This window comes from Diceros bicornis, chromosome 37 (assembly GCF_020826845.1).
Source record: "Diceros bicornis minor isolate mBicDic1 chromosome 37, mDicBic1.mat.cur, whole genome shotgun sequence".
Taxonomy (NCBI): Eukaryota; Metazoa; Chordata; class Mammalia; order Perissodactyla; family Rhinocerotidae; genus Diceros; species Diceros bicornis.
In genome coordinates this window covers 12294247-12321253 of record NC_080776.1, presented here as the reverse complement: position 1 = coordinate 12321253, position 27007 = coordinate 12294247, and the positions used below count along the sequence as shown (strand labels likewise).

The following is a 27007-nucleotide window of genomic DNA, read 5'->3' as shown; positions in this document are numbered from 1 at the left end:
ACCATCATCTACACAAGTATATCTGTCCATAGCAGGAGGTACTCAGGTTGAGTATGGGAAGTTCCATTTCTATCCCTGTAATGGTAGTGGGGTGGTAAGCATGAAGAAATCAGGGCTAGATCACTCATAAACCAACATATTGGAAAAATTCAGATAATTCCTTCAGGGCCAAAATTTTTGGATAATAAAACATGACCTGTGAGTTTAGACACATGGCTTCAGATGGGAGGCAAAATTAAGTGATCAATGGATGTTGGTCCCTTCTCTCCAAAAGTAATGGTTATTCAGAAATATAGTACTGAATAAATATCGGGGATAGTAATTCCCTTCCTTCTATTTGAGGACATATGTGATGTAACGGAGCATGGCAAGAAGGCAGCCCTGAAGTTTCCTCAGGAACCATCCAGAAGGAGGACACCCAAGACTGGGAGGACTCAGGCAGGGTCTCCAGAACTGTCTGCCACCCTCTGCAATGTACAACAGAACTAAATCATTTTCCTGCCTCACTATCATAATATCATAATATGGGGGTAACACCCTCGAAGCATATATTGCCTTCCTCGCTCAGAGTTGCCCGAGAATGAATTCTAACCCTTTCAGAACCCACAACCCCTGCCCAAGGCTAGTGAAATACCACAAACATTTCACAGTATGAAAATGATGGGCCTTACCTGGAAGGAACAGAGGAACCAGGCATGATTTATCTAAACCCACAGATACCCTGAAGTTGGTTCTCATTCCATCCTTATCTCCCATCTCTCCCTCAGACTCCAAATATTTTCTCTTTACAAGGAAAGATAAGAAATACATTGGTTGTGAGCTCATGTCAACTGAGGAACAATGGAAGATTTTGATACACAATGGATAAACTAAAAAGACCATGAAAAATCAGTAAGAAAAACAACCCCACTAAAACCACAGTGGAAAACGTAGATAAAGTATATGACCAGATCATTCACCAAAAGCGTAATACAAGTATCTGCTAAACATAAGAAAAATATTCAGCTTCATTAGAGATAAAAGAAACACAAAATTAAAATAAGATGCTTTCATTCTGGTGTTAAATTGGCAGATTACTTTTTAAAAGATAATACTTCACTAATGGATGACAAAATTAGCGGATGAAAATATGCAGAGAAAAAAGATATTTATAATGCCTCAGAATAATGGTCTACAACATATTTATTAATTATAAAGAGAAAAACATTTAGCTACAAGAAACCACTTAAACACTTTTAAAGGTGTTTAAAGTTAAAATCGCTGGTAATGGAATAAATCAACATTTTTTGCCTCCTGATATGATGTACTAAGAAGGACACAATAGCTTGCCTGTGGTACTCCTGCCCAAAATATAGAAACTGCACGTAATCCTGAGGAAATATCATATAACTCTGAATTGAGGGATATTAAACAAAATAACTGGCCTGGACTCTTCAAGAGTCAAGGTCAGGAAAGGCAAGGAAAGATTGAAAAACTTCCAGGGTGGACTAAAGAGACATATCAAGTAAACGCAATTTATGCTTCTGCGTTAGATCCTAGAACAGCCAAAGGCCATTAGTAGAGCAATTCGTGAAAACTGAATAAGGTCCATAGATTGCATGCTATTTCCTTGATAACTGCACTGTGGTTACATGTGATGCTAACACTAGGAGAACATCGGTCCAGAGTACCTAGGAGTTTTTTGTACTATTTTTGCAAATTTTCAAAATCTGAAATTATTTCAAAATGAAAAATCAAAAATTTTAAAGATAATACTTGATGCTCTCCTTTATTCCTAAGAACCCAAAATGTCCATTAATAGTAGAATGGATAAATAAATTGCTGTATATTCACTCAATGGATGCTACATGGCATGAAAAATGAAAACATTACAGCTGCACATCCTATATGATTCCATTTATGTGAAGTTCAAGAAAAGGCGAAACTAAGTTGGGGCCAGCCCGGTGGCATAGCGGTTAAGTTCGGCATGCTCTGCTTTGGCAGCCTGGGTCTGTGGGTTCAGATCCTGGGCACAGACCTACACTGCTCATCAAGCCATGCTGTGGCAGCAACCCACATACAAAATAGAAGAAGATGGGCACAGATCTTAGCTCAGGGCCAATCTTCCTCAAGCAAAAAGAGGAAGACTGGCAACAGGTGTTAGCTCAGGGCCAATCTTCCTCACCAAAAAAAAAAAAAGTGAAACTAAGTTATGGTGACGGAGGGAGACAGTGGTTTCCCGGGAGTAAGAGGTGTATGGAATGGCAGGAGCCTGAGGGAACCTTCTGAGGGTCTGGAATTGCTCTATATCTCATCTGGGCAGTAACTATAGGGATGTTGATATATGGTCAAATCTATCAAGTTGTATATTTAAGATCTGTGCACTTACTATACCAAAGTTATAATAAATAAAAAGAAAAAGGAAACAAATAACAAGAAGATAATACTAAATGCTGACAATGGGCTAGCAGTCTTGGATTATTATTTGGAGCAACAACTGAGATACATTTTCCAAAAGGCAATTTGTCAATAAGTGTGAAGAGCCCTGAAATAAGCTTCTTTTGCAGTTCTCTGGAAATAATTCAATACTTAGACTCAAGTTGAAATACAAAGACAAACATTGAAACAATCTAAATACATAGTTCAGGAAATGGTTAAAAATTTTAAGTTACAGGCATATGAGAAATCATAACAACCATTAAAATCATATAATTAAAGAATATTCAAAGATGTGGGGAAATGCTCACGATATGAGTGAAAAAAGCTAATTCCAATATTATATGCACATAGCATGTTCATAACTTAAATATTCTATATTTGCATAGAAATAAAAGGAAGCGGGCCGGCCCCGTGGCTTAGCGGTTAAGTGCTCGAGCTCCGCTGCTGGCGGCCTGGGTTCGGATTCCGGGCGCGCACCAACGCACCGCTTCTCCAGCCATGCTGAGGCCGAGTCCCACATACAGCAACTAGAAGGATGTGCAGCTACGACATGCAACTATCTACCGGGGCTTCGGGGGAAAAAATAAATAAATAAAAATTTAAAAAATTAAACAAAAAAAGAAAGAAAAGGAAGCAATACTCTAAAACGTTAATGTTTTTCTCTAGGTTGCAAAATGATGACAGGATTTTTGCTTTCTTCTTTATACTTTTTGGTGTCCCACTATTTCTAACGTAAACATGTATTAGTTTAATCGTTGAAAATGATAAAACTGAATTTCAAAATATTTGATAACTTCTTAGCTGAAAATCATCAAAAGATCAAAACTCAGAAAGAAGAAAAAAAAAAAAACCAACCAACTTCTAACACAGCTCCCTTCGCTTGTCATGCTTTTAACAAAATCTTTGATGTTCTAGTTCAGGGCCACCTTTTACGTCACCTTTCATGGGAGGACAATTTATTTTTAACTACAAAAAAAATGTTCGCCTAAGCCCTTTCTCTACCAATTAAGTCCCGGTGTCTTAGCTCCCAACATTTTATCCCCAGGAGCCTTATTCACCATCATCCCCTCTTCCTCCTACCCAGAGGAGTCCCTGCTTTGATGGGCTGTTTCCCATAAAATTCTATGGGAACAAAGTTTTTGCTGCTTGGAAAAATCAACACATACCCTGAGATGAAAGATAGGGCATTTCTCCTGCAGGCAAGATTACCAAATAAACAGCATTAACAAAAGCAAGAATGAATCTGGTGTTTTGTTTTGTTTTATTAAATAAAGGGGTATCAAACTGCCAGTGAGCATTTAGGGGGCTGGAGGTAATATTCAAAATAGTTTGAGCCAACCCTGATGGCCTAGTAGTTCAAGTTCATTGCGTTCCGCTTCAGCAGCCGGGGTTTGGTTCCTGGGCGTGGGACCACACCACCCGTCTATCATTTGCCATGCTATGGCAGCGGCTCACACAGAAGAACTAGAAGGACCTACAACTAGAATATACAACTATGTCCTGGGGCTTTGGGGAGGAAAAAAAAAAAAGAGAGAGAGAGGAGGACTGGCAATAGATGTTAGCTCAGGGCAAGTCTTTCCCAGCAAAAAAATAAAATAAATAAAATAAAACAAAATAAAATGGTTATGTCTTCTTGGTGAACTGACTCTTTAAAGAAAAATAGTTCAAGGACAACATTACTCCCCTTTCCAAAATTCCCAAGCCTCCCCTAAAAGATCTCAGGTGGTTAACTCCTTCCCCTTCCATCCACCCTGGCCCACCTCAAAGGATTTTTTCTTTGTTTTTAAAACATTTTGCCAATTGGTCCATACTGTGTGTGAGACAAGAATGAGGGGAGAGAAATGTGAATCACAGTCTTGACTGGATTTTTCAATATCTGATTTTCTTAATATGTGGAATGTCCCTTACCAGGCAAGCAGAATAATAAAGCCTCCAATTTTAGCATTTTCATAGATTCCTAACACAGATAGGAGCGCTCTAAATGTGTTGCCAGGGAACCGTGACAGTATTTTCTGCCAGGAAAATTGTGTGCCAAATAAAATGCAAGAATGCCTCTGCTCAAGACATAATTATTATGAGGACAACCGAGGATTTAATCATTAACAAAAACCGTAACAGCAGAACTGAAAGTGTTTTTTTAAAATTTAAAAGTTCTGACATCATAATTATAAGTCAAGAAAGTTAAAATTAGACTAGGCTTGCTGTCAACAGTCTTTCTAAAACAGTAATTTAATCACATTTTTAAGCTGACAGGTGTTTCACCATCACCAGCTTTTAGCGATACCTAAACTCCCTTCGTGGTGTCCAATAGAAGAGAGCAAACCAATAAAAAAAGTTATTCATTAATCAAAACCCTTCATCAGTTTCCTGGATAAAAAGGGAGGAGCCAACACTGAAAAAAACATTCAGCTAAAAGAACTCACAGCCAGCTAATGTGGTCAGAGATAAAATGAGCCCAGTAGTGACGGGAGAGAGCAGATGATCACATTTCTGCCAAGAAAGAAAAGGGTGAGTTTAGCACACCGTTCATGCTTCATTCAACAGGTAGTGTCAAGTACCTGCCATGTCCCAGGCACATGTGAGGCCCTGGGGATGAATGGGGCAGTAGGAGGGATCTGGCCCCTGCTCCCTATTGTCCCCATCCCCGCCCCCACCAGTCTATCACCATTCACAACTAAACAAAAATGACAGAACTAATGATCTGATTGCAATTATGTGCAAGTGTTCAAAGCAGTAGGGACCAGCACATTTTGGTTGCAAGGGAAGACCCACAAAGGTTCCCTTCAGCTAGAGGAGTTGTTCCCTGGTTCCTCAGGAAGTAAGGAAACAGTGCCAGCAGCCACACAGCCAGTCCCCTTTCCTGAGCCCCTCCCCACTGAGCCATTCTATCCTGAAAGTCAACAGTTCCTCAGAAGGAGCGGCTACCATACTCAAGACCTATCTTCTTTCTCCACTTGGAGTTTTTCCTTCTGCTTTTACCAACACTGCGTAATTTTTCTCTTCTCTCCACTATGGGCTTCTGCTTTTCTACTGTTTCCTCTGACTCGAGGCTTCTGTGTATGGCCTCCTCTCTCTCTCTTTTTTTTTTTTTTGTGAGGAAGATCAGCCCTGAGCTAACATCCATGCTAATCCTCCTCTTTTTGCTGAGGAAGACTGGCTCTGAGCTAACATCCACTGCCAATCCTCCTCCTTTTTTTCCCCAAAGCCCCAGTAGATAGTTGTAGGTCATAGTTGCACATCCTTCTAGTTGCTGCATGTGGGACACGGCCTCAGCATGGCGGGAGAAGCGGTGCATCTGGGATCCGAACCCCCGGCGCCAGTAGCGGAGCGCGCGCACTTAACCGCTAAGTCCCGGGGCGGCCCCGCCTCTTTCTCTTTGAAGTTCATCAGCACTCTACCATTTACGTCCCTATGTCCAGATCTTACATTCAGACTCCCTAAGCGAGCAATCTGATTGGCTCCGCTAGTTATTGCTCAATATGCAGTAACCCAATTAGGTGAAATTCTCTTGCCAGGCCATTTCATAAGATGCTGACCAGCCTATAGAAGGCCGCCTTTGACTCAGGAGTTGATCCCCAATCCAATCAGCTGGTAGCCCTAAGGATGGGGTCCCATGATTCAAAACATAGCAGCCTATAATCATTTGTGGTCTGTTTCCTCCTAAGGCATTTGTGGGTGAAGGAGACATTCAAGTATCACCAAGAACCCAAAACAGATATGAAGGCTTGATTTCATGTCAGTCTCATATTCGCTGCTGTTTGAATCTCTCATCCCCATTTCTTAAATGCTTCAGCACCAGGCTCCCTCAGTACCCCACACAGGCATCGCCATTCAATCCCACGCTCTTTCCCATTACACACAGTGACTCCGGGAGAACCTTTCTTATCACAGTGTTCAGTTGCCAATTCTGATTTGGCACGTGGGATAAAACTGATTTGCCATGCCCCTGTCTGTCCAAATTCTGCAGGAAGCCACATTAAGGCTTCAGCCTAAAACTCTGGCTCTAGCCCAAGACTTCAGCCAGTATAACCACATCTTCCAGGTCCAGTCTGCACCTTTCTCCAGGTTAACCTTTATGGACTGCATCAGCCAGGTTCCCCAGCTCCCTGGCTTCTGACTGAATTTGGCCAAAGAGAAGCACTGGCAGGATAGGAGAGGGCATATGAAGAGGGAGTTTGAGATGTATTTCCCCCATTCCTTACCTGGAGGAGGCTGTGTTTCTCTGCGAACCGCCTCAGCTCCTGTCAGGGCCTCTCTGACAGTGAAGCTCTTGCTGGGTCTGGGGTTACCAGGACCCTCTCGTCTTCTCTTGCGTTTTAGGCTGAAGTTGTCTGCTCCAAATTGCTTCATCCTCCCACGTTGGTTTTTTCTAACCCTGCTACACCTTTGTAAATAATCCCATCTTTGAACTGCCTTCAATTTTGAACTGCCATCTCCTTTTTAAAAATTTTTAAATAGACTTTATTTTTTAGAATAGTTTTTAGTTTACAGAATAATTTAGAACACAGTACAGAGTTCCCATATACTCCACATCCTTCCCATATACTCTGCAGCCAGTTTCCCCTATCATTAACATCTTATATGATTAGTATGATACATTTGTTACACTACTGATGCATTATTATTAATTAAGCCCATACTTTATTCAGGCTTCCTTAGTTTTTACCTAACCTCCTTTCCTCTGTTCCAGGGTCTCACCCAGGACACCACAATTACATTTAATCATCACATCTCCTTAGGCTCCTCTTGGCTGTGACAGTTTCTCAGACTTTCTTTGTTATTGATGACCTTGACAGTTTTGAAGAGTACAGGTTAGGTATTTTGTAGAATGTCCCTCAATGCGGATTCAGTTGCTGCCTTTCTCATGATTTGACTGAGGGAATGGGTTTGAGGGAAGAAGACCATAGAGGTGAAGTGCCATATTCAACATATATCAAGAGTATAGAATTTCAGAGCCGGCCCCGTGGCTTAGCGGTTAAGTGTGCACGCTCCACTACTGGCGGCCCGAGTTCGGATCCGGGTGCGCACCGAGGCACCGCTTCTCCAGCCATGCTGAGGCTGCGTCCCACATACAGCACCTAGAAGGAGGTGCAACTATGACATACAACTATCTACTGGGGCCTTGGGGGAAAAAAAGGAGGAGGATTGGCAATAGATGTTAGCTCAGAGCCAGTCTTCCTCAGCAAAAAGAGGAGGATTAGCACGGATGTTAGCTCAGGGCTGATCTTCCTCACAAAAAAAAAAAAAAAGTATATAATTTCAATGTGCATGAAGAGCACATACGGTGACATGGCTTATCACTGTTGATGCTGACCTTGACCAGCTGGCTGAGGAAGCACCTGTCAGGTTTTCTTTGTTTTGTTTTGTGAGGAAGATGGGCCCTGAGCTAACATTTGCCAATCCTCCTCTTTTTGCTGAGGAAGACTGGCCCTGGGCTAACATTCGTGCCCATCTTCCTCTATTTTATATGGGACACCACCACAGCATGGCCTGACAAGTGGTGCATTGGTGCGCACCCAGGATCCGAATCGGTGAACCCTTGGCCGCCGCAGCAGAGTGCACGCACTTAACCGCTTGCGCCACCGGGCAGGCCCCCATCTGTCAGGTTTTTACGCTGTAAAATTACTGTTTTTTTTCTCCCTCTTTCCATTGTGTTCTTTTTTTTTTTTTGCAGGGAGAGATTCGCCCTGAGCTAACATTTGCTGCCAATCTTCCTCTTTTTTTTTTCCCCTCCCCAAAGCCCCAGTGCATGGTTGTATATCCTAGCTTTAAGTCCTTCTAGCTCTTCTACGTGAGCTGCCACCACAGCATGGCAGCTGACGAGTGGTGTGGCTCTGCGGACCCGAACCCAGGCTGTTGAGTGGTGAGAGCATTGAATTTTTTTTTTTTAATTTTATTTATTTATTTTTTTTCCCCCAAAGCCCCAGTAGATAGTTGTATGTCATAGCTGCACATCCTTCTAGTTGCTGTATGTGGGACGCGGCCTCAGCATGGCCGGAGAAGCGGTGCGTCGGTGCGCGCCCGGGATCCGAACCCCGGCCGCCAGTAGCGGAGCGCGCGCACTTAACCGCTAAGCCACGGGGCTCGCCCAGAGAGCATTGAATTTTAACCAGTAGGCCATCAGGGCTGGCCCTCCATTGTATTCTTTAGAAGGATGTCAGTGTGTGCAGCCCACACTTAAGGAGGGGGAAGTTATGCTTCCCTTCCCTGAAGGTGGAGTACAGCCTATGATCCCTTTTTTTTAATTGAGGTAAAATTTCCCATTTCAACCATTTTTAAGGGTTTCAATTACCCTTTTTCAGTATGCCCTCTATTTCCTGCTGGGACTCTTACTATACCCAAGCTGAACTTGTCACTTATTCACCAAAAATGACAATGTGTCTTTATGTTTCATCAGAGACAAAGAACAGAGAGTCTCACATTTTGATCTATTTGACTGCTACTGCTCTTTAAGCCCGGACTCTAGACTTCATGGGCTCCCCTAGGGGTGGTGAGTTACTCCTATTTTCTCCCTGGTATTTATCCTTCTATTCTAGTTTTTTTTTGCATTGCGCCATTTTCTTTGTGGTTTTCACAGAGCAGGAACTAAATCTTATTTATCTTTAAGTCTGAGGACTGTCCCAGAAACACAGTAGCTGATCAATAAATGTTGGTTGGAAACAAAGGAAGCAAAGATGAGCTAGAAGCACAAGTGGCCTATTTTCTCCAGAGATTAAACAGAGTGTTAATACCTAATATTAGTGAGGGGGTGGGAAAACCTGCACTCAGTTACAGATCTTAGTACAGCCTTTCTGCGGGGCAACTTGGTAATACTTATTAAAAGCCATAATATATGCATATTTCTACCCAGCAATTCCAAGTCTGGGAATTTAAATTAAGAAGACAATCAAAGATTGACGTCAGTCTTGGAGATGATTTTTCAGATTTGACATCAAAAACAAAAGCAACAAAAGCAAAAATAAACAAGTGGGACTACATCAAACTAAAAAGCTTCCGCACAGCAAAGGAAACCATAGACAAAATGAAAAGGCAACCTACTGAATGGGAGCAAATATTTGCAAGTCATATATCTGATAAAGGGTTAATATCCAAAATATATAAAGAACTGATACAACTCAATAGCAAAAAATAAATAAAATGAAATCCAATTAAAAAATGGGCAGATGATCTAAATAGACATTCTTCCAAAGAAGACATACAGATTGCTAACATGTACATGAAAAGGTGTTTAATATCACTAATTATCAGGGAAATGCAAATCAAAACCACCATGAGATATCTCCTCACACCTGTTAGAATGGCTGTTATCAAAAAGACAAGAAATAACAAGTGTTGGAGAGGATGTGGAGAAAAGGGAACCCTCATACGCTGCTGGTGGGAATGTAAATTGGTGCAGCCACTATAGAAAACAGCATAGAAGTTCTTCAAAAAATGAAGAACAGAACTACCATATGAGCCAGGAATTCCACCTCTGGGTGTTTATTTGAAGAAAATGAAAACACTAACTTGAAAAGATGCACCCCTATGTTCACTTCAGCACTATTTAGAAGAGCTAAGACATGGAAGCCACCTAAGTGTCCATCGTGGATGAATGGATAAAGAAGATGTGCTATTTATATACAATAGAATATTATTCAGCCACGAAAAAGAAGGAAATCTTGCCATTTGTGACAACATGGATAGATCTTGAGGGCATTATGCTAAGTGAAATAAGTAAGACAGAGACAGACAAATACTGTATGATCTCACTTACACGTGGAATAAAAAAAAAATAAAATGGGGCCAGCCCCAGTGGCCTAGTGGTTAAGTTCAGTGCACTCCACTTCAGTGGCCCAGGTTCTGTTCCCAGCTGCAGACCTAAACCACTTGTCAGTGGCCATGCTGTTGTGGCAGCCCACATACAAATTAGAGGAAGATTGGCAACAGATGTTAGCTCAGGGTGAATCTTTCTCAGCAGAAAAAAAAAAAAAAATGGGGGCTGGTCTGGTAGCCTAGTGGCTAAGTTCACATGCTGCACTTCAATGGCCTAGGGTTTATGGGTTCGGATCTGTGGCGTGGACCTACACACCGCTCATCAAGCCATGCTATGTTGGTGTCCCACATACAAAATAGAGGAGGATTGGCACGGATGTTAGTTCAGGGCCAATCTTCCTCACCAAAAAAAAAAGAACTCATAGATACAGAGAACAGATTGGTGGTTGTCAGAGGCAGGGGATGGGGGGTGGGCAAAATGGGTGAAGGGGGTCAAAAGATACAAACTTCAAGTTATAAAATACCTGAGTCCTGGGGATGTAATGTACAACATGATGACTATAGTTAATAATACTGTATTATATAATATATTCGAAAGTTGCTAGGTCTTAAAAGTTCTCATCACAAGAAAAAAAATTGTAACTATATGTGGTGATGGATGTTAACCAGACTTACTATGGTAATCATTTCACACTATACACAAATATTGAATTATTATGTTGTACACCTGAAACTAATATCTTATATGTCAATTATACCTCACTAAAAAAGACAATCAAGGGGCCAGCCCGGTGGCGTAGCTCATGTGCTCTGCTTCAGCAGCCCAGGGTTCAAAGGTTTGGATCCCGGCCGGGGACCTAGGCACCGCTTATCAAGCCATGCTGTGGCAGGCATCCCACCTATAAAGTGGAGGAATATGGGCACTGATGTTAGCCCAGGGCCAATCTTTCTTCGCAAAAAGAGGAAGATTGGCAACAGATGTCAGCTCAGGGCTAACCTTCCTCACCAAAAAAAAAAAAAGAACAGACAATCAAGATACGTGGAAAGATACTTGTACAAAGATGTTATTTTTAATGCAAAAAGTGGAAATAACCTGATAGCCCAGTAATAGGCCAACTAAATTATAGTATATACACACTATGGAGTAATAGATAGCCATTAAAAATCAGGTTGAACATTTACTGAGTGATTATCTTTGGGCAGTGGTATAACGGGCACGGATTTAACTTTTTCTTTGTATTTTTCCAAGTTTTCTCGTCTGAACAATATCTGTAACTAGAAAAAAAAAGATCAAATGTACCTTTTCAAAGTGGCTAATTTTATCATTTCAAACCTGAACATCCATCTAAAGATAATGAAAACTTGAAGTTTGACCTGTTGGCCAGGTTAGTTATAATCAAGCCAAATGTCACAGCTGCCATGACCACTGCCTCCAGCCATCACTACCCGCATCTTGAACACAGGAAGGGTGGTGGGTCCCAGGAGAAGAGAATTCAGAGCTTCCCCCTTCTGTGTGCCAGCTTCTCTGGGCCCCACTTCCGACCTGGCTTTTTTGTTTGTTTCATTTTTAAAGCTCCTCTAACTGACTACAATGTCCAGTCACAGTTGCAAACTCATGGTTCTATTCCACTCTGCTCATTTTGCAGTCGAGACAACTGAGGCCTAGAGAAGTTCACAATGACACAGCGGCAGAGTCAGGTCCATGTCTCCCGATTCCTATGATGGTTCTTTGCACTTTAGCAAGCCAATAAAATCAAGGGTGGGGTTTTATAGACTGACAGATTTGGAGGGCCCCTAATGTTTCAAGAGAGAAACCAGGAGTGCAAAGACTTCTAAGAAAAACCTGTCTTTCGTGAAACCATAAAACTCCTAGGAGAAAATATAGGCAGTACATTCTTTGATATCGGTCTTAGAAGGATCTTTTTGAATACCATGTCTACTCAGGCAAGGGAAACAAAAGAAAAAATAAACAAGTGAGACTTCATCAGACTAAAAATCTTCTGCAAGGCAAAGGAAACCATGAACAAAATGAAAAAGACAATCCACCAACTGGAAGACAATATCTGCAAATCATATATCTGACAAGGGATTAATCTCAAAAATAGAACAACGACAAAACAAACAACCTGATAAAAAAACGGGCAGAGGATATGAACAGACATTTTTCCAAAGAAGATATACAGATGGCTAACAGGCACATGAAAAGATGTTCAACATCACTAATCATCAGGGAAACGCAAATCAAAACTATAATGAGATATCACCTTACACCTGTTAGAATGGCTATAATGACCAAGACAAAAAAACAACAAACGTTGGAGAAGATGTGGAGAAAAGGGAACCCTCATATACTACTGGTGGGAATGCAAACTGGTGCAGCCACTATGGAAAACAGTATGGAGATTTCTCAAAAAATTAAAAATAGAAATACCATACGACCCAACTATTCCACTACTGGGTATTTTTCCAAAGAACTTGAAATCAACATTTCAAAGAGACTTATGCACCCCTATGTTCATTGCAGTATTATTCACAATAGCCAAGATGTGGAAGCGACCCAAGTGCCCATCAACTGATGAATGGATAAAGAAGACATGGTATATACGTACAATGGAATACCATTCAGCCATAAAAAAGACAAAATTGTCCCATTTGCAACAACATGGATGGATCTTGAGGGTATTATGTTAAGCAAAATAAGCCAGACAGAGAAAGACAAATATCATATGATTTCACTCATATGTGGAAGATAAACACATACATGGACAAAGAGAACAGACTAGTGGTTACCAGAGGGGAAGGCAGTTGGGGGGTGGGCATAAGGGGTAAAGGGGCACATATATATGATAACTGACAAATAATAATGTACAACTGAAATTTCACAATATTCTAAACTATTATGACCTCAATAAAAAAAAATAATAACCTGTCTTTGATGCCCTCCCCAACCCAACTTTAGAACTATGTCTGAGCAAATAGTTAGCAAAAAGTATTTACCGAGCACAATGCAATTTGGAAAGACTGTCTAAGTCTAATTTAATGATGGGGAAAAGCATTGCAAAGTCAAACAATGCAACCGAGTTGCAAAGTAAGCAAAGATGATAGAACCAAAATATCATTATATCCTAGGCTGGCTTTACCCCAAAACAAATAAACACAATTCTGACCGGGCCTGGGCCCTCCTAGCTTAGTCCCAGGATCCCCGCCTCTGGCTCTTGGCAAGTGCCAAGAATGCCCTCCGAAGGTTACCCTCGCAAACCAAAAGCAATACCTCCTCTTTCCACCAATCTCCATCCTGCTCCCAACCAGTTCCAACACCTCACACCTTCACAATGAGACAGATAAAGTGAAGCCCTGGAATTTTTCCCTGGAATTTTGCCCAGTAGAAAGAAGTTTAGAGTTGAGAGTCAAAAGATCTGACTGTGTAGATATCTGGGAAATCCCTGTGAAATTTATGACTACTGGGAAACCTCTGAGGTCCAGCCTGACTTGTAAAATGACAGCCTTGTGTAAGCCCAGACCAGCCCTGGTTTGCAAAAGACGTAGTTAATCTTGAAGCTAGCAGTGTGTGATGTTATAAGAACGCAGAGGAAGAGCTTACTCAATTATTTCCACACTCATCCTGTTTCAAGGATTAAAATAAATATAGAAAATGTAGGAGGTAAGAAAAATTAATTTGTTGCAATCTAAAGTTACTCAAAGGAAGAAAACAATGTCTCTATTGTTTAAAGGGTCTTAAATCTATGTCCTAGCGCTGCCTGACTTGTAGGCTATGTGGAAAATTTTGATTTTCAATATTTACTCTGCAGTTTTAAAAAATCTTAATTGCTTATCTTGAGTTTTAAGCTCTAACTTTTTCCTGATCTCTAGTGAGTGAAGTTGTGTGTTGGATGGGAAGGGGGAAACCATTTGGCTCCTGAATGCCCAGGCTCTTCAAGCAGCAAGAACACACTGCTCTGCAAGAAATCTGTTATCTTGTTTTTACAGGGCAGATTTTATATTGCCATCTGCACTCATTTATTCACAAAATTCACTGAGATTGCACGTGCAAGGCCACAGGAAGAAAATAATGAGCACACTAGACAAGTTTTCTGCATTCTTAGAGCTTCCCATCCACTGGAAGAGACTGGCAATGATCAGATCTGCATACAAAGGCATATTTACACACTGACAAATGCTGTAAGGAAGAAACCCAAGAAGCAAAGAAAACCTATAAAAGGGGGAGCAATTCTGGAAGGTGAGCGAAAGTGTCTCTTGAGGAACCGACCTTTGAAACTGAAGGATGAGTGGGGTTATTTAGAGAAAGATGGTCAGGCGGCTCAGGCAGGCCACAGGCTGGACAAAGGCCAGAGGCCAAAGGAAGGACAGCTATTGGAGAGAAATTTTCTCAACTTTTCCCTTAGAGTCCTACGAATTATCCGGGCAAGGTATGCAATCATTTCCTTTGGGAACTCCACCCTCTATCTGCAAAATATTTATCTTTCCAAGTCACTTGAGACCAACCCACCTTTAAAAACATTCATTAACCTCTCATTTATCAAATGCTGTCCTGGGCTTTTTTTTTCTATCAGACACCAACACAGTGATTTCTTATTGTGAATTTTTAGCTCCCATTTTCTCATGATCTATAGTGAGTGATGTCGCATGTTGGATAGAAGGGGCTCACTGAATGCCCATTTGGCTCATTAAACGCCCACGCTCTTCAAGCAGCAAGAAGATACCTCTGCAAGACATCTGCTTCTCTTGCTTCCAGAGGGGAAGAGGACCCTTTTCCACAATTTAAAGTTACGTTGCCACGGCTAATGTTTAAAACAGTTTGAAAAGCACTAGCGGAAAAATGCCCTTTGCTTCAGCTTCCTGAATTAGAGAAACAGAATAGAAACTTGAGGAGAGAGCAACAGAACGCAGCCCGTGCATCTACCTATGTGTGTAAACAGTGTGTGCGCACAGCACATGCTGTGCCACATTCCAGACGTGTGACTGGTTCTTATCCCCTCACTCTGCCCCATTTTTAAGACAAGGCGAGAGAAAAGGGTGGGGAGGGGTGTCTCAAACTCATCTAAAAGTTATTAGAATGCCATGTGGGATAGAGAAGGAACAACAAAACGAGAAAAAAATATTATAGAGGAGGATTTCTCTGGAGTGCAACACACAATCCCCCCCTACCCTCTCAAAAAAAATGGTATAATTCAATACCCACAATATTCCATTCCACATGGAAGCCAGGTTCTTCACAATTCCTCAGTTACTAGATCTGGAAATCTACACATAAATAAATGCCACCTTCCTGTCACCAAAACTTCTAGGAAGAAAAAATTGTGGCTTTCCTCACATTCCACAAAAGGAGTTGCAATTGTTAATACATCGCTTCTGTCCTGATTTGCCACACTTTTTACCTCCCCCGGGGGAAAGGGCAGCTTCTGTGGGTGCCCAGGGTACCTCGCTGCTGCAGAAAGCCCTCCCTCCCAGGGGCATCCCTTCGTCCTGGCAGACAGCGGCCCTGGCACGTTAGCATCTGCAGCCTGTCTGGTCCCTCCCGCCTGGAGTCCCTGAGCGCTGCGACTACAACAGCGCTGGCTTCCCCAAAGCCGCAGTGGGTTGTGTAACCACACTCTGACCGCCTAGGGGAGCGTGGTGAGCTGCCCTCCCGACAGCATCTGTTCAAAGTCACTGGTGCCAGTTAATAAAAGACCCCCCAGGCAGGAGGGACCCCAAGACCCTGGGGAAGGGAAAGAGCGAAGCGCTGTTGGGACTTCATCGCTGGCGGTGGGGGTGGGGTTTGTAAATTTCTCCAGGAGCAACATTTAAACCCCACGTTCTGTCCTTAGAGCTGGCGATGCGGGACGGTCAAGAACACAGTGAGGCCGGCTATACACCCCATCAGTGCGGGACAGGGAAAGGGGGACGGGGCGGAAACTCGCGAATCCTGGGGGAGTGCTCAGAATTTCTCCCCAGGGAAGCCTCTGGTGAAAATGCCAAGGACATCTCCGCTCCTCTTTCCAATTACGTAACTCTTACACATTTGGGAGAATACACAGGAACATAAATTTAACTACTTATTAAGGTAGAAAGTCTCTACATTGCCTTTAAACTCTGGGCAGATATGAAGTCTGAATAGACCTAGTGGCCACCTGGCAGCGTTAGAAGGTGGCATCCTTCTGGGTGGACTCCCCAGCCCCTCTCCCCTGCAAACACAGCGGCGGGAGCCGGGTCGCCGCCGGAGATGGTGCCCTCTCGGCCAGGCAGGATCGCCGCACGCCTGCCCGCGCGTCGCGGAGTCGCCCGGACCTGCAAGTCCCTGCGGAGCGGGCTGCCCCTCCCCCTCCCCTGGCGAACACCTGGCCCGCGGTTACCTGCGGGGCCGCGACCCTCCGCAGCCCATTGGCCGGCTCCCCGCAGCCCTTGCCGGTGGCCGCCGGGAGATGCTCGAGCCCGGGCGCCGCGCAGTTCTCCCCCGGGCCTTCGTCCGGCGCGGGGAGGAGCCCGCAGCGGCGCTGGAAGCGGGCGACGAGCTGGGAATCCTGCAGGCTCCGCAGCAGCTCGGCCATGGTGCGCCCGGGGCCGCGCGCCGCCGCCGCCACGCCGGTGCCCTGGGCTCGCACTGTCCCTCCGGCCGTCACCCTCGCCGGGCTGGGCATTCCGGGCGGGGGCGGAGGGCGGGCGGGGCCGGGGCGCCAGCCAACAGGTGCGTCGCTCGGGTCCTAGCGCCCGCCCCCTGCGCGCGGGCGCCCAGGTGTCCGCCTCCACTTTGCGCCCAGGTGTCCGCCCTCCCTGCCTTCCCGGTGGGCTTGGGCGGGCTCGGGCTGTCCCCGGCGTCCCGCCCGCTCGGAAGAGGGCGGAGGAGGACAGGTGTCTACATCGCGCCACTCTCCGCACGATCGCGCCCCCACCCCCTCCAGGCTGGCGCAGACGTGCCAGCGAACGGGGAGCGGCCGAGCAGGTGTGGACCTGCGCGCGTCCATCTTGCCATGCGCGGGCTGATCCCGTTTGACCTTCCTTTACCTCTTGAGCCCAAGGGGAAGTCGGATTTCCCCTCCAGCTCCCCGCAAGCAGCCCTCTACTCCTGCTTTTCCCCGCTTCCTGCAAGTAGGGTGACCTCCCACTAGGAAAGATTCCCAACTTCTTTCCAAACTCTGCGTGATGCGACGTCTCCCCCCAAGCTCGAAAAACTTCCTCGACCTTGCTCAAGAACCGAGGGCCTTCAAAGTGGACCCTGAGCCATCCTCCGCCTACCTGCTTCTGCCCTTGTGATTTGGCAACGGGGGACCACTTTTAGACCCGTGGGGAGGAAACGCGATTCTTTCTCGGTTTCCTGCGTTGAGATGGATGATGCTTGCCGCTTCCTCTGTTTTTTTCCGCTCTGCCTGTCTTTACGCAGTGGCACCGGGAAGACGGAACAAGATCGTTTGGGACCTTTAGACCCGAAGAGAACACGGCAAGGAAGGGGAGGAGGAGTTGACATCTCTCCGCACCTGCGCCTGCTCTAGAGCTCTCAGCGGGAGAGCAGCAAAGGAAACATCCTATAGATCGGCCTGGGTTTTCCCTCCTCCCTCCTGAACCTCCTTCCAAGAGCGCTGAGATCCCGCGTGAGGGCCCCTGCACTTCCTCATGGGGAGAGGCAGCAGTCAAATTAGGCCTAGCCTGTCAGCCTGCAACAAAAGCGCAATTCAATCCTTCTATCTTCAGTTTGCAGCAGAGGGCCGCGCGTTTCCTGGCCGCCCGTGCAAACCCTGCTAAGTAGAGGTTGCACAAAGGCCTATGAAGGAAAACCTCGTTACCCAGTTGTGCTTTTAGACCAGGAAGTCTTTGAGAGGTAGCTTTCAAGGGTGACTTGGTCTCCCTCATGCCTTAGTTTCCACTTTCCTTTCTGGTCCTGTCTGGAGAACAAGATCAAGGGGGCTGAGAGAGCAATGAAACTCTTGGAGATACCATTTTCTACTTCCCTTACAGAGGAAGCACAGAGCTGCTGTCACAGTCCAGCTGAGTCACACACCAGATGTCCAGTCCCAGAAGCAGAAGGTTTCTCTCCCCAGCATTGCTGTCATTTACAGCCACTGGGACCAAACCCTGGGGTTTAGTTTTAAAAGCTGGAGTTGTGTTAAAGAAATATGTTCTCCCATGAAGACACTTGAGTGATGTTATCTCCCACATTCGATGCTTCCGTTTTCCTTTCTCCCAACTAGGAAAAAGAGGCAAAGCAAAACATGACACATGTGTCATAAGGCCAAAGAACTGTACATTCAGACAACGTATTTTATCTCCTTGGAGGCCCAGGTCCTGACTCCAGCTTCCAGTGACTTGCGACGTCACTGTCTGCCTCAGTTTCTTCATATGATAAAACGATAATCCTCACTTCTTGTCTTTCCTATAAGGGTGTCGTGAAAAATCTTTCCATAAGCTCTATAAGGCACCTGTGACATTGCGGTAACAGTATGTATTGTGTTGGAGCCATTCAATTTAGTAAGGAATCCTCAGCAGAATTTGGCTTTTAACAGCCCCCCCCTTTTTTTTTGCTGAGGAAGATTTGTCCTGAGCTAACATCTGTTGCCAATCTTCCTCTTTTTATGTGAGCCACCACCGCAGTATGGCCACTACAAGTGGTGTAAGTCTGCGCCCGGGAACCAAACCCGGGCCGTGGAAGTGGAGGGCGCTGAACTTAACCACTAGGCCACTGGGGCTGGCCCTGAACATCCTGAGTGAGACTGAAAAGCTGGTTACTTCTGGCAGTGATCAACATGCGTCCCCAGATCACGTCTTCTAAAGCACAAGCCAATGTTCCGAACATAAATTTCCCAACCAATCGAAGAAAAATCAATGTCTTTGAGAAGTGATAGGCTGAAAGACTGCTCTAACATAACATCTAGTGGAGATGTTAAATGATAGCCTGAAGTCATGCAAATAAATAAACAAATTTGATGTAGAGCTGTAGTTTTTTGATAGTTTAACACTAGTCATGCCTAGGAGAAATACGTTTTACTACTGTTTTTTTTCCTGGTGGAAATCCAGTTATTTGTACTTTGCTTAATTGTGTATATATACCAATTGCTAAATGACATATTTTAGAGGAACCAATGATAGATGTGTTAGTTAGAGAAAAGGTTAAGCCACTGTACCAGACATCCCCAAATCCAGTGGCTTAAAGAACACAGCCATTTATTTCCCTTTCATATAATAGTTGCAAGATGAGCAGTTTGGGTTAATGGGAAGGCTCTGCTCCATGACTCTACACAGTGACTCGTGTCCTTTTCATCTGATTACTCCACCACCCCCTGGAACCGAGTCCTAGGACGCTGTCCCTTTCTGCATGGTTGAAGCTGGGTTATGGGCACGTCTGAAGTCCAGTGAGTGTCCTGAGCAGTGATTTCTTTCTCAGTAAGGCAGAAGTTCCCACCTCGCTTTCTCTGATAGCCATCAAAGAGTAGTCACATGGCCTCTAGAAAGGCTGGGAAATGTCATCTCTAGCAGGGCAGCCTGCGTCCAAGCTATTACTGTGGGAGAAGGGAGGACACGTTTTGGTGGACAATCAGCAGTCTCCACCAGGTATGGAAATCAAACCAATGTTGGCTTAAATGTAAAATATAAATCTGTTATAATTCAACCCATGATCTGCTCAATTTTATCTAGGTGGTCTGTCTTTAATTTGGCACATTCTAAATACTCACGTGCAGCTACAACGTTTTTTAAAGAAAGCACTAAAAATAAGTAAATTCAAGGGGAAAACTGTCATACCATTAATGAATCAAAATGAGAGAATTAAAAGGAAATGATGTTAAAATACCTTTTAGATGAGAAACTTTGGTATTAATTGCATTATTGCATTTTAAATTCTAATTTAGAGTTTCTCTACAGAGCAGGTCATTTCCAAATTACAACTAGACCATTCAATTTTCAAGTTGGCAATATTTCCTGGATCAAGACAGATATCCAGGGTTTGTACATTGTATTGATTATCTATTGCTGCATAAATTATCCCACAAATAGTGGCTTAAAACAACATTTATTGTCTCATAGTTTCTGTGGGGCAGAAATCCAGGTGCATCTTAGCTGAGTCCTCTGGTTCTGGATTGCCCAGAAGGTTGCAGCCAAGGTGTTGGTCAAGGCTGTAGTCATCTCAAGGCTACACTGGAGGTAGATCAGCCTCCAAGATCACTTAAGTGGTGGTTGGTAGATTTCCATTCCATTGGCCAGAGGCCACCTTCCCTTCTTTGCCACGTGGGCCTCTCCATAGGACAGCTCACTACACAGCTGCTTCCTTCATCAAAGCAAGCAAACAAGAAGAACCAGAGACAGAGAGAGAATCAGAGCGAGACCAAGTAGCCATCTTTTATAACCTGATCTTGGAGATAACATCCCAATACTTTTGTCATATTCTGTCTCTTAGAAGCAAGTCACTAGGTCGAGCTAGTCCTCAAGAAGGAGATGAGACAGAGCACAAATACTAGGATGTAGGGGTCATCAGAAGCCCTTTCAGAAGCTGCCTACCACAGGTTCTTCCCATTTACGTTAATTTTCTAACTTCATATCTGCAATATCAATATTTAGCATCCCAAAGAAATGTGATACATAACCTTGGCCTCAAAGAGCTTCCCTCTGTTGCAGAAATAAGATGCAAACACACAGAAAAAAATGTGTAATAATATGAAAACAATGGTGTCATGGAAGACACAGGGCATCAGAAGACTAATTTCCAGTAAAGAATTACATAAACCATAGCTGTAATTCTCAAATCTGGGATCAGAATTACCTGCAAATCTGCCCAAGTTACAGTACAGATAGCTTAAGACAAACAAAAGCAGAAATTATTAAGTTAGGAAAGAGAAAAACAATAAAACTAACAAATCCAAAAGTTGGTTCTTTGAAAAAAATCAACACCATAGAAAAGCAATTAACTAATCTAGCAAAGAATAAAAGGAAAAAACACAAAAGCACAAAATTAGAAATGCTAAGGGAAAAATAATCATCAAAAGCAGAGGAAATCTGAAAAGTCCTCAGAGGGTACTTTGCATACCCTTATGTGAACAAATCGGAAAATGTAGATGAAATAGATAATTTTTTTTTTTAGAGAAATGCAACTTACTAAAATTGACCCCAGTAAAGAAAGTCTAACAGACCAATTATTGTGGAAAAACTAGAAAAAGGGGTTAAAATTCTCCCCTATGAAAAGCACCAAGGATAGATAGTTTCAAAGGGAAATTCTACCCAACCTTCAAAGAATAGATAACCTCAATGTTACTTAACCTGTTCCCAAAGAAAGAATTTTTCAAAAATTTTTCATAAAACAATTATGATATTGATCTCAAAGCCTGAAAGAGTACCAAAAGGAAAACAACAGAATATTCCTACTTGTGAATAGGATTCAATATCTTAAAATATCAACAATTGAAATTCAACAGTTCATTTAAAAAAGAATATATCATGCCTAAGGGCGATTCATTCCAGTCGTGCAAGGATAGTCAAATGATAGAAAATCCATCAGTAGTATCCATCATATTAATAGAGCTAAGGAGAAAAGTCATATGATCTGTTATGGGTTGAATTGTGTCCCCCCCAAAAAAGATATGTTGAAATCCCACACCCAATACTTCAGAATGTGACCTCCTTTGGAACTAGGGTCACTGCAGATGTAGTTAAGATGAGGTTGTACTTCAGTAGCATGGATCCCTAATCCAATATGACTCGTGCTCATAAGAAGACCGCCATGTGAAGACAGAGACACACAAATGTTGCCATTTGACAACCAAGGCAGAGATTGGAGATATGCAGCTGTAAGAGACGCCAGTGACGGCCACCAAACCACCAGAAACTAAGAAGAGGCAGAGAAGGATTCCCCAGCAGTTTTCAGAACGAGCGTGGTTTTTCTTATACCTTCATTTTGGACTTCTAGCCTCCAGAACTGTGAGACAACAAATTTCTATTGTTTTAAGCCACCCAGTTTGTGATACTTTATTACAGTAGCCCAGGGAAATGAATACATGCTCTTTTTGATACATGTAGAAAAGTCATTTGACAAAATTCAACACTCATTCTTGTCAAAACCCCTCAATAAAATAGGAATGGCTGGTGTGTCTGGGGTCAGTGAGCAATTGTTTTTGGTTAGAGTGGAGAGTTGCTGTATTTGAGTAACGGAATAGTATTGGAAAGATAAATTGTGTCTTCCCAGCAGTGGGCCCTGAATTCCAGGTTATAAAGTTTGTAGTATATGTTTGAGGTAAGGAGAAGTCATTGAAAAGCAAATAAAGGACGTAAGGAAAGCAGTGTTTCCAGAAAATTCATCAGGAGGTTGGCTATTGGATGAATAGTATCTGGAGGCAGGGAGAAGTTGGGGATGTGGAGATGCATTGCAAGACCATTTCAATAATTCAGATTTATTTTTAAAAGGACTTTTTCCAAATGGAATTTTACTTACTTGCATATACAAGCAAATGTGAATCTACTGGCTTTTTAAAAATACAAATCTTAGCATTCTTTACATAATGTTCTCTGTCTTGTTTTCCTCATTTAGAGTATAATTAGAGATTGTTCCATATGAGTGTAAGAAGATCTTGTTCATTATATTCTTATGGCTGCATAGTATTCCATTCTATGTGCTGTAATTTATTTTACTCGTCATCTACTGATGAACATTTGGGTTGCTTCCAAACAATGCTATTCTTGACTTGAATGCCACATTCACCCTACCATGCCAGGAAGCTCTGGTCCAGTGTTCACCAAGGTGCCAGACAGAGCTGGTTCTGGTCCTGGAGTATCTTTGGAAGCCACAAGACTACCATAGGAGTTGGGAGAGGGACCAAGCCTGGTCTGGAAAACCTGCCCATCCCAAGTCTAACTGGGTGGGTCTGTTCTCAAAGCTGTAGAGAATGCTCCCAGTAAAGGTAGTTATACAGTGATTGCCTGCCTTGTCCACCAAGGTCGTTGTAGCAAGAGCTAAATTATTAATAGAAATGGTAATCTTCATCGATTGATCAAGTACTGTTTATTACCTTCCTAGGGCTGCCGTAACAAAATGCCATTAAATAGGTGGCTTAAAACAAAGGAACTTTATCCTCTCACAGTTCTAGAGGTCAAAAGCCCCAAATCAAGTTGTGGGCAGGATTGTTTCCTTCTTGGGGGCTCAGAGGTCTCTCTCCTAGTTTCTGGTGGTTGCTGGCAATTCTTGGTGGTCATTGGCTTGTGGCAGAGTATCCCTCAGTCTCTTCCTCTGTTGTCACATGGTGTTCAATATGTGTGACAATATGTACATTTATTGGTGTCAGGCACTATTCCAGGCCAGGTGTTGTATCAGTTCAAAAAAAGAGGAGATCTTGGATCATGGAACTTATAATTTAGTAGGGGAGACAGCTAATAAGAAATCAAATGACTATGTACTTTCAGGGAGTGATAAAAACTATGGAGAGGAGCAAGGTGGGTGTGTAGGAGGAAGACATATTTAGGTAAGATGGTTGTCTCTGAGAAGGGGATATTTGTGCAGAGACCTGGAAGAAAAGAAGGAGCCTGCCCCGTCAAGATCAGGAGAGAGAACATTTCAGACAGAGGAACCCACAGCTGTAAATGCCTTGAGGCAGGCCCGAGCTCAGTGTGTTGGAGGAATCACTGGGAGGCCAGCCTGTTGGAGAGACTTGAGGGCAGGGATTGACTTGGGAGAGGTAGGCAGAGGTTCGATCAAGTAAGGCCATGTAGGCTGTACTAAGGAGTAATACTCCCACTTTACAGAGGGGAAAACTGAGGCTTACAAATGGGAAATGTTCCCAAAGCCACACAACAAAGTGGCAGAAGGAAGACTCAATCCAGGTCTATGTGACTTCAAAATTATTCTCTCTGCTACTAAATTACATTCTATTCCTGTAATTTATCTTTACTCTTTACTTTTTTTTTGCGAGGGAGATTGGCCCTGAGCTAACATCTGTGTCTGTCTTCCTCTATTTTTGTATGTGGGACGCCGCCACAGCATGGCTTGATGAGCGGTGCTTCGGTCCACGCCCAGGGTTCGAACCCACAAACCCCAGGCCGCTGAATTTACTCTTTACTTTTATATTGAAAAGTATTCTCCATATGCAGTGCTCAATAAATACTTATTCAGTGAATGTTGTTCTAGACTAAGATTAAAATCTTACAGCTTTTAGAGCTCTTAGAATTCATGGGTCATTTTCAAATTGTTGCATGTAAATTCTACAACCATGAGAGACAGTGGTTTTATCTCCATTTATGGAGGAGAAAACCGAGGCTCTGAGATGGGAAGTGATTTTTTCCAAAGTTACAAAATGTATTAGATCCTTTTTGGGGGGTCTGCCATCTCACCTTGCTCTCAGGGGAGAATTTCCTTCTTCCTTCACCCACTGTCTATACATAGGATGGGAAAGAATGGGAGAGGAGATTGGCATCCATGTTTGAGCATATGACCCGGCCCCCTGGCCGGAGGTAATTAGCCCTGGGCTGGACACTTGACCAAATTTTGGCTCATCGAATGCTTCCTCTTTGGGAATTTGGATTCACAGACCCCACTCGGTATCTCTTGAACTAAGGAGAAGAAAATTGAAAAACTGGAGACTATGCTATGGGGCAGGCAACTCTGCCATGTGCTACCAAGGGAGAAATAAAAGCAGACATGCAGAGAAGTCGGGCAAGGCGAGTGAACAACCCCTGAGGCAGGTCTGTGGTACCTGGTTCCAGCCATTGTGTAGTTCTTCCTGCCCTGGGTTCCTGAGCTACCCCTGAATCCTTGGTAACAAATTCCCCATTTCTGTTACTGAAGAAGCCTAACTCAGCCAGCCAGAATTGGCAGAACATGGACACTGAGGCTCTAGAACACAAACCTGAGCAGCTTCTCACCATTATGTCACCATCATGGGATCACCAAAGCCCCACCCACCTCTTGCTGCTGGAGGCTTCTTCTTGCTGACATGGAAACTACCAATCCCTACCCTGCCTCCAGCCCCTGAGGGTGTTGGAGAGGGCTGCAGAGTCCTGGCTTCCTAAGAGCTTCTGGAATTCTGTGAATCTATTGATAATATTTCACCTCATGATGAATTAAATTGCTTACCGTGCTTTGCTGGAAATCTAGTCACTTTTTATGGGTAATACATTCTGAGATCCAAGCAAACTTTTGGTACACAACCCTTTCAGAATTTGCAAACTCTTGCATATGAGCTCCGTTACTGGCAGTTTTTTTAAAAACTCTAATTTATATCTTTGCATGTATGTTATGTAAAGTACCTGAGGATTAACAGCAGATTAGAGACATACCGTTTGTTGACAAATTGCTCAAAGCCCTAGGCTCCGTGGACTATCCAGTTCAGCGAAATTTTGAAACGTGAAGCGTAGACTTCATCTTGTGTTGTTCAGGGTGCAGCCCCTGTCTTCCCTCTAACTAATGAAAAACACTTTTTTCTATTTGAACATTTTCATTAAATCATCAGACATAAATTCTCTTCCTAGGGGAAAAATGAAACCTTTCAGGCTGGGAGAAATTTCAGCTTAAAACCTTGCTGTAAAAGAAAACGGTTACAGGTGATATTCCTGCAATCGGGGAAGAGAAAAAGCGATAACAAGAAAGACTAGGAGGGGTGTTGCGCTTCCCCCGCAGCAACCAAAGGAATTCCAAAAGGAATGGTCCAGTTTGCATGCTCTCACAGCCATGAACATTGGTTAAGAGTTTGATTTCAGTTGGAACTTCTTGGTTTGAATGCAGTTGAATCAAACCATATGAGACAAAATAGTTTTCTCCAATGCGTTTGGATGGATTTTGAGCACTTTATGAGGAACACTTTCGAGTTTAACATGCTGTACTAACTAAAGAGCTTGGGGGAAGGGAGATATCTCTAATGCCAACTAACTTTTAAAAGTCAGTCCTTCTCTTTGTTTGTCTTATGCTTTGATAAAACATCAAAACATCTGATAAAGAAACGGGAGTAATTTCTTCCAGTTCCAGCAGGCTTACACTGGTATTAGTCAAGCTCATGTGCAGAGTGCCCCAACTGAAGACAAAGAAAATGTATTTGACCGTTCACCTGTAGTGTATCAGGGATGGTCATTTTTATTGCTAAAGAGTATTCTTTATTAATAGCACTCATTATTGAATCCTTTTCAATCATCAGTTTCCTGGACACTTTTATAATATGATTCAGTTTACAAATGCCATTAACATTACACTTTCCAAGACTGTTTATTACATAGATCTGGGAAGAGCTGTACCCTTTAGTTATCAAAATTTGAAGACATCATCTACCTCTAAATAAGCTTCCAAATCTATGTGAAGCATTTTTGGTTACACTTAATGCATATATTCAAATTCATGAATCATCTACAAGCTAAAAGCTGGTTGGAAAACTTCACAGATATTCATCTCCAACACTCATCGTCTAATAAACAAAGCAAGTTCCAGAATAATATGGGGCAATAGGTATAGCATGTTGCTATTTATGTTTGAGATGTAAAAATACACATTTGCATTTATGCACAAGCAAAAGAATAGAAAAAGATCTGAGGGAAAAATACCCATTTGCTAACAGTACCTAGTGCCTGGTATGGGATAGGGGCCAAGAGGAACTTGCAGTTTTTCACTCTACTAACTTGAGATTTGTTTGAATCTTTCACGGGTGTGTCCTGCTTTTGCAATTTGAAAAGATTTATTGTTCTTTTAAAACTCTTCCAACTGGTCAGAGCTGGTCAGTGAGAGAGCAGGTTTTTAAGATGCTTATATAAAAGAGATTATTGTGAGTAATTATGCCAAGAGATAACAATCATCGAAAGGTAGCTATGAGCCACCAGATATTATAAGGGTGTCTTTCTCACAAAATTAACAATACCTCTGTCAAACTCACGTGAGAGACAATAAAATAAT

General features: G+C 43.1%; 1 protein-coding gene across 1 annotated transcript in view; it reads right to left on the bottom strand.

Moving 5' to 3' along the window:
* Positions 1–16753, bottom strand: part of SGPP2 (sphingosine-1-phosphate phosphatase 2) — a 127202-nt gene extending 110449 nt beyond the window's left edge. Inside the window, exon 1 of the mRNA XM_058533091.1 lies at positions 16524–16753. Coding sequence (XP_058389074.1) covers positions 16524–16718 — 195 coding nt within the window. The 5' untranslated portion in view covers positions 16719–16753. The remainder of the gene's footprint in view (positions 1–16523) is intronic.
* Positions 16754–27007: the final 10254 nt, after the last annotated feature.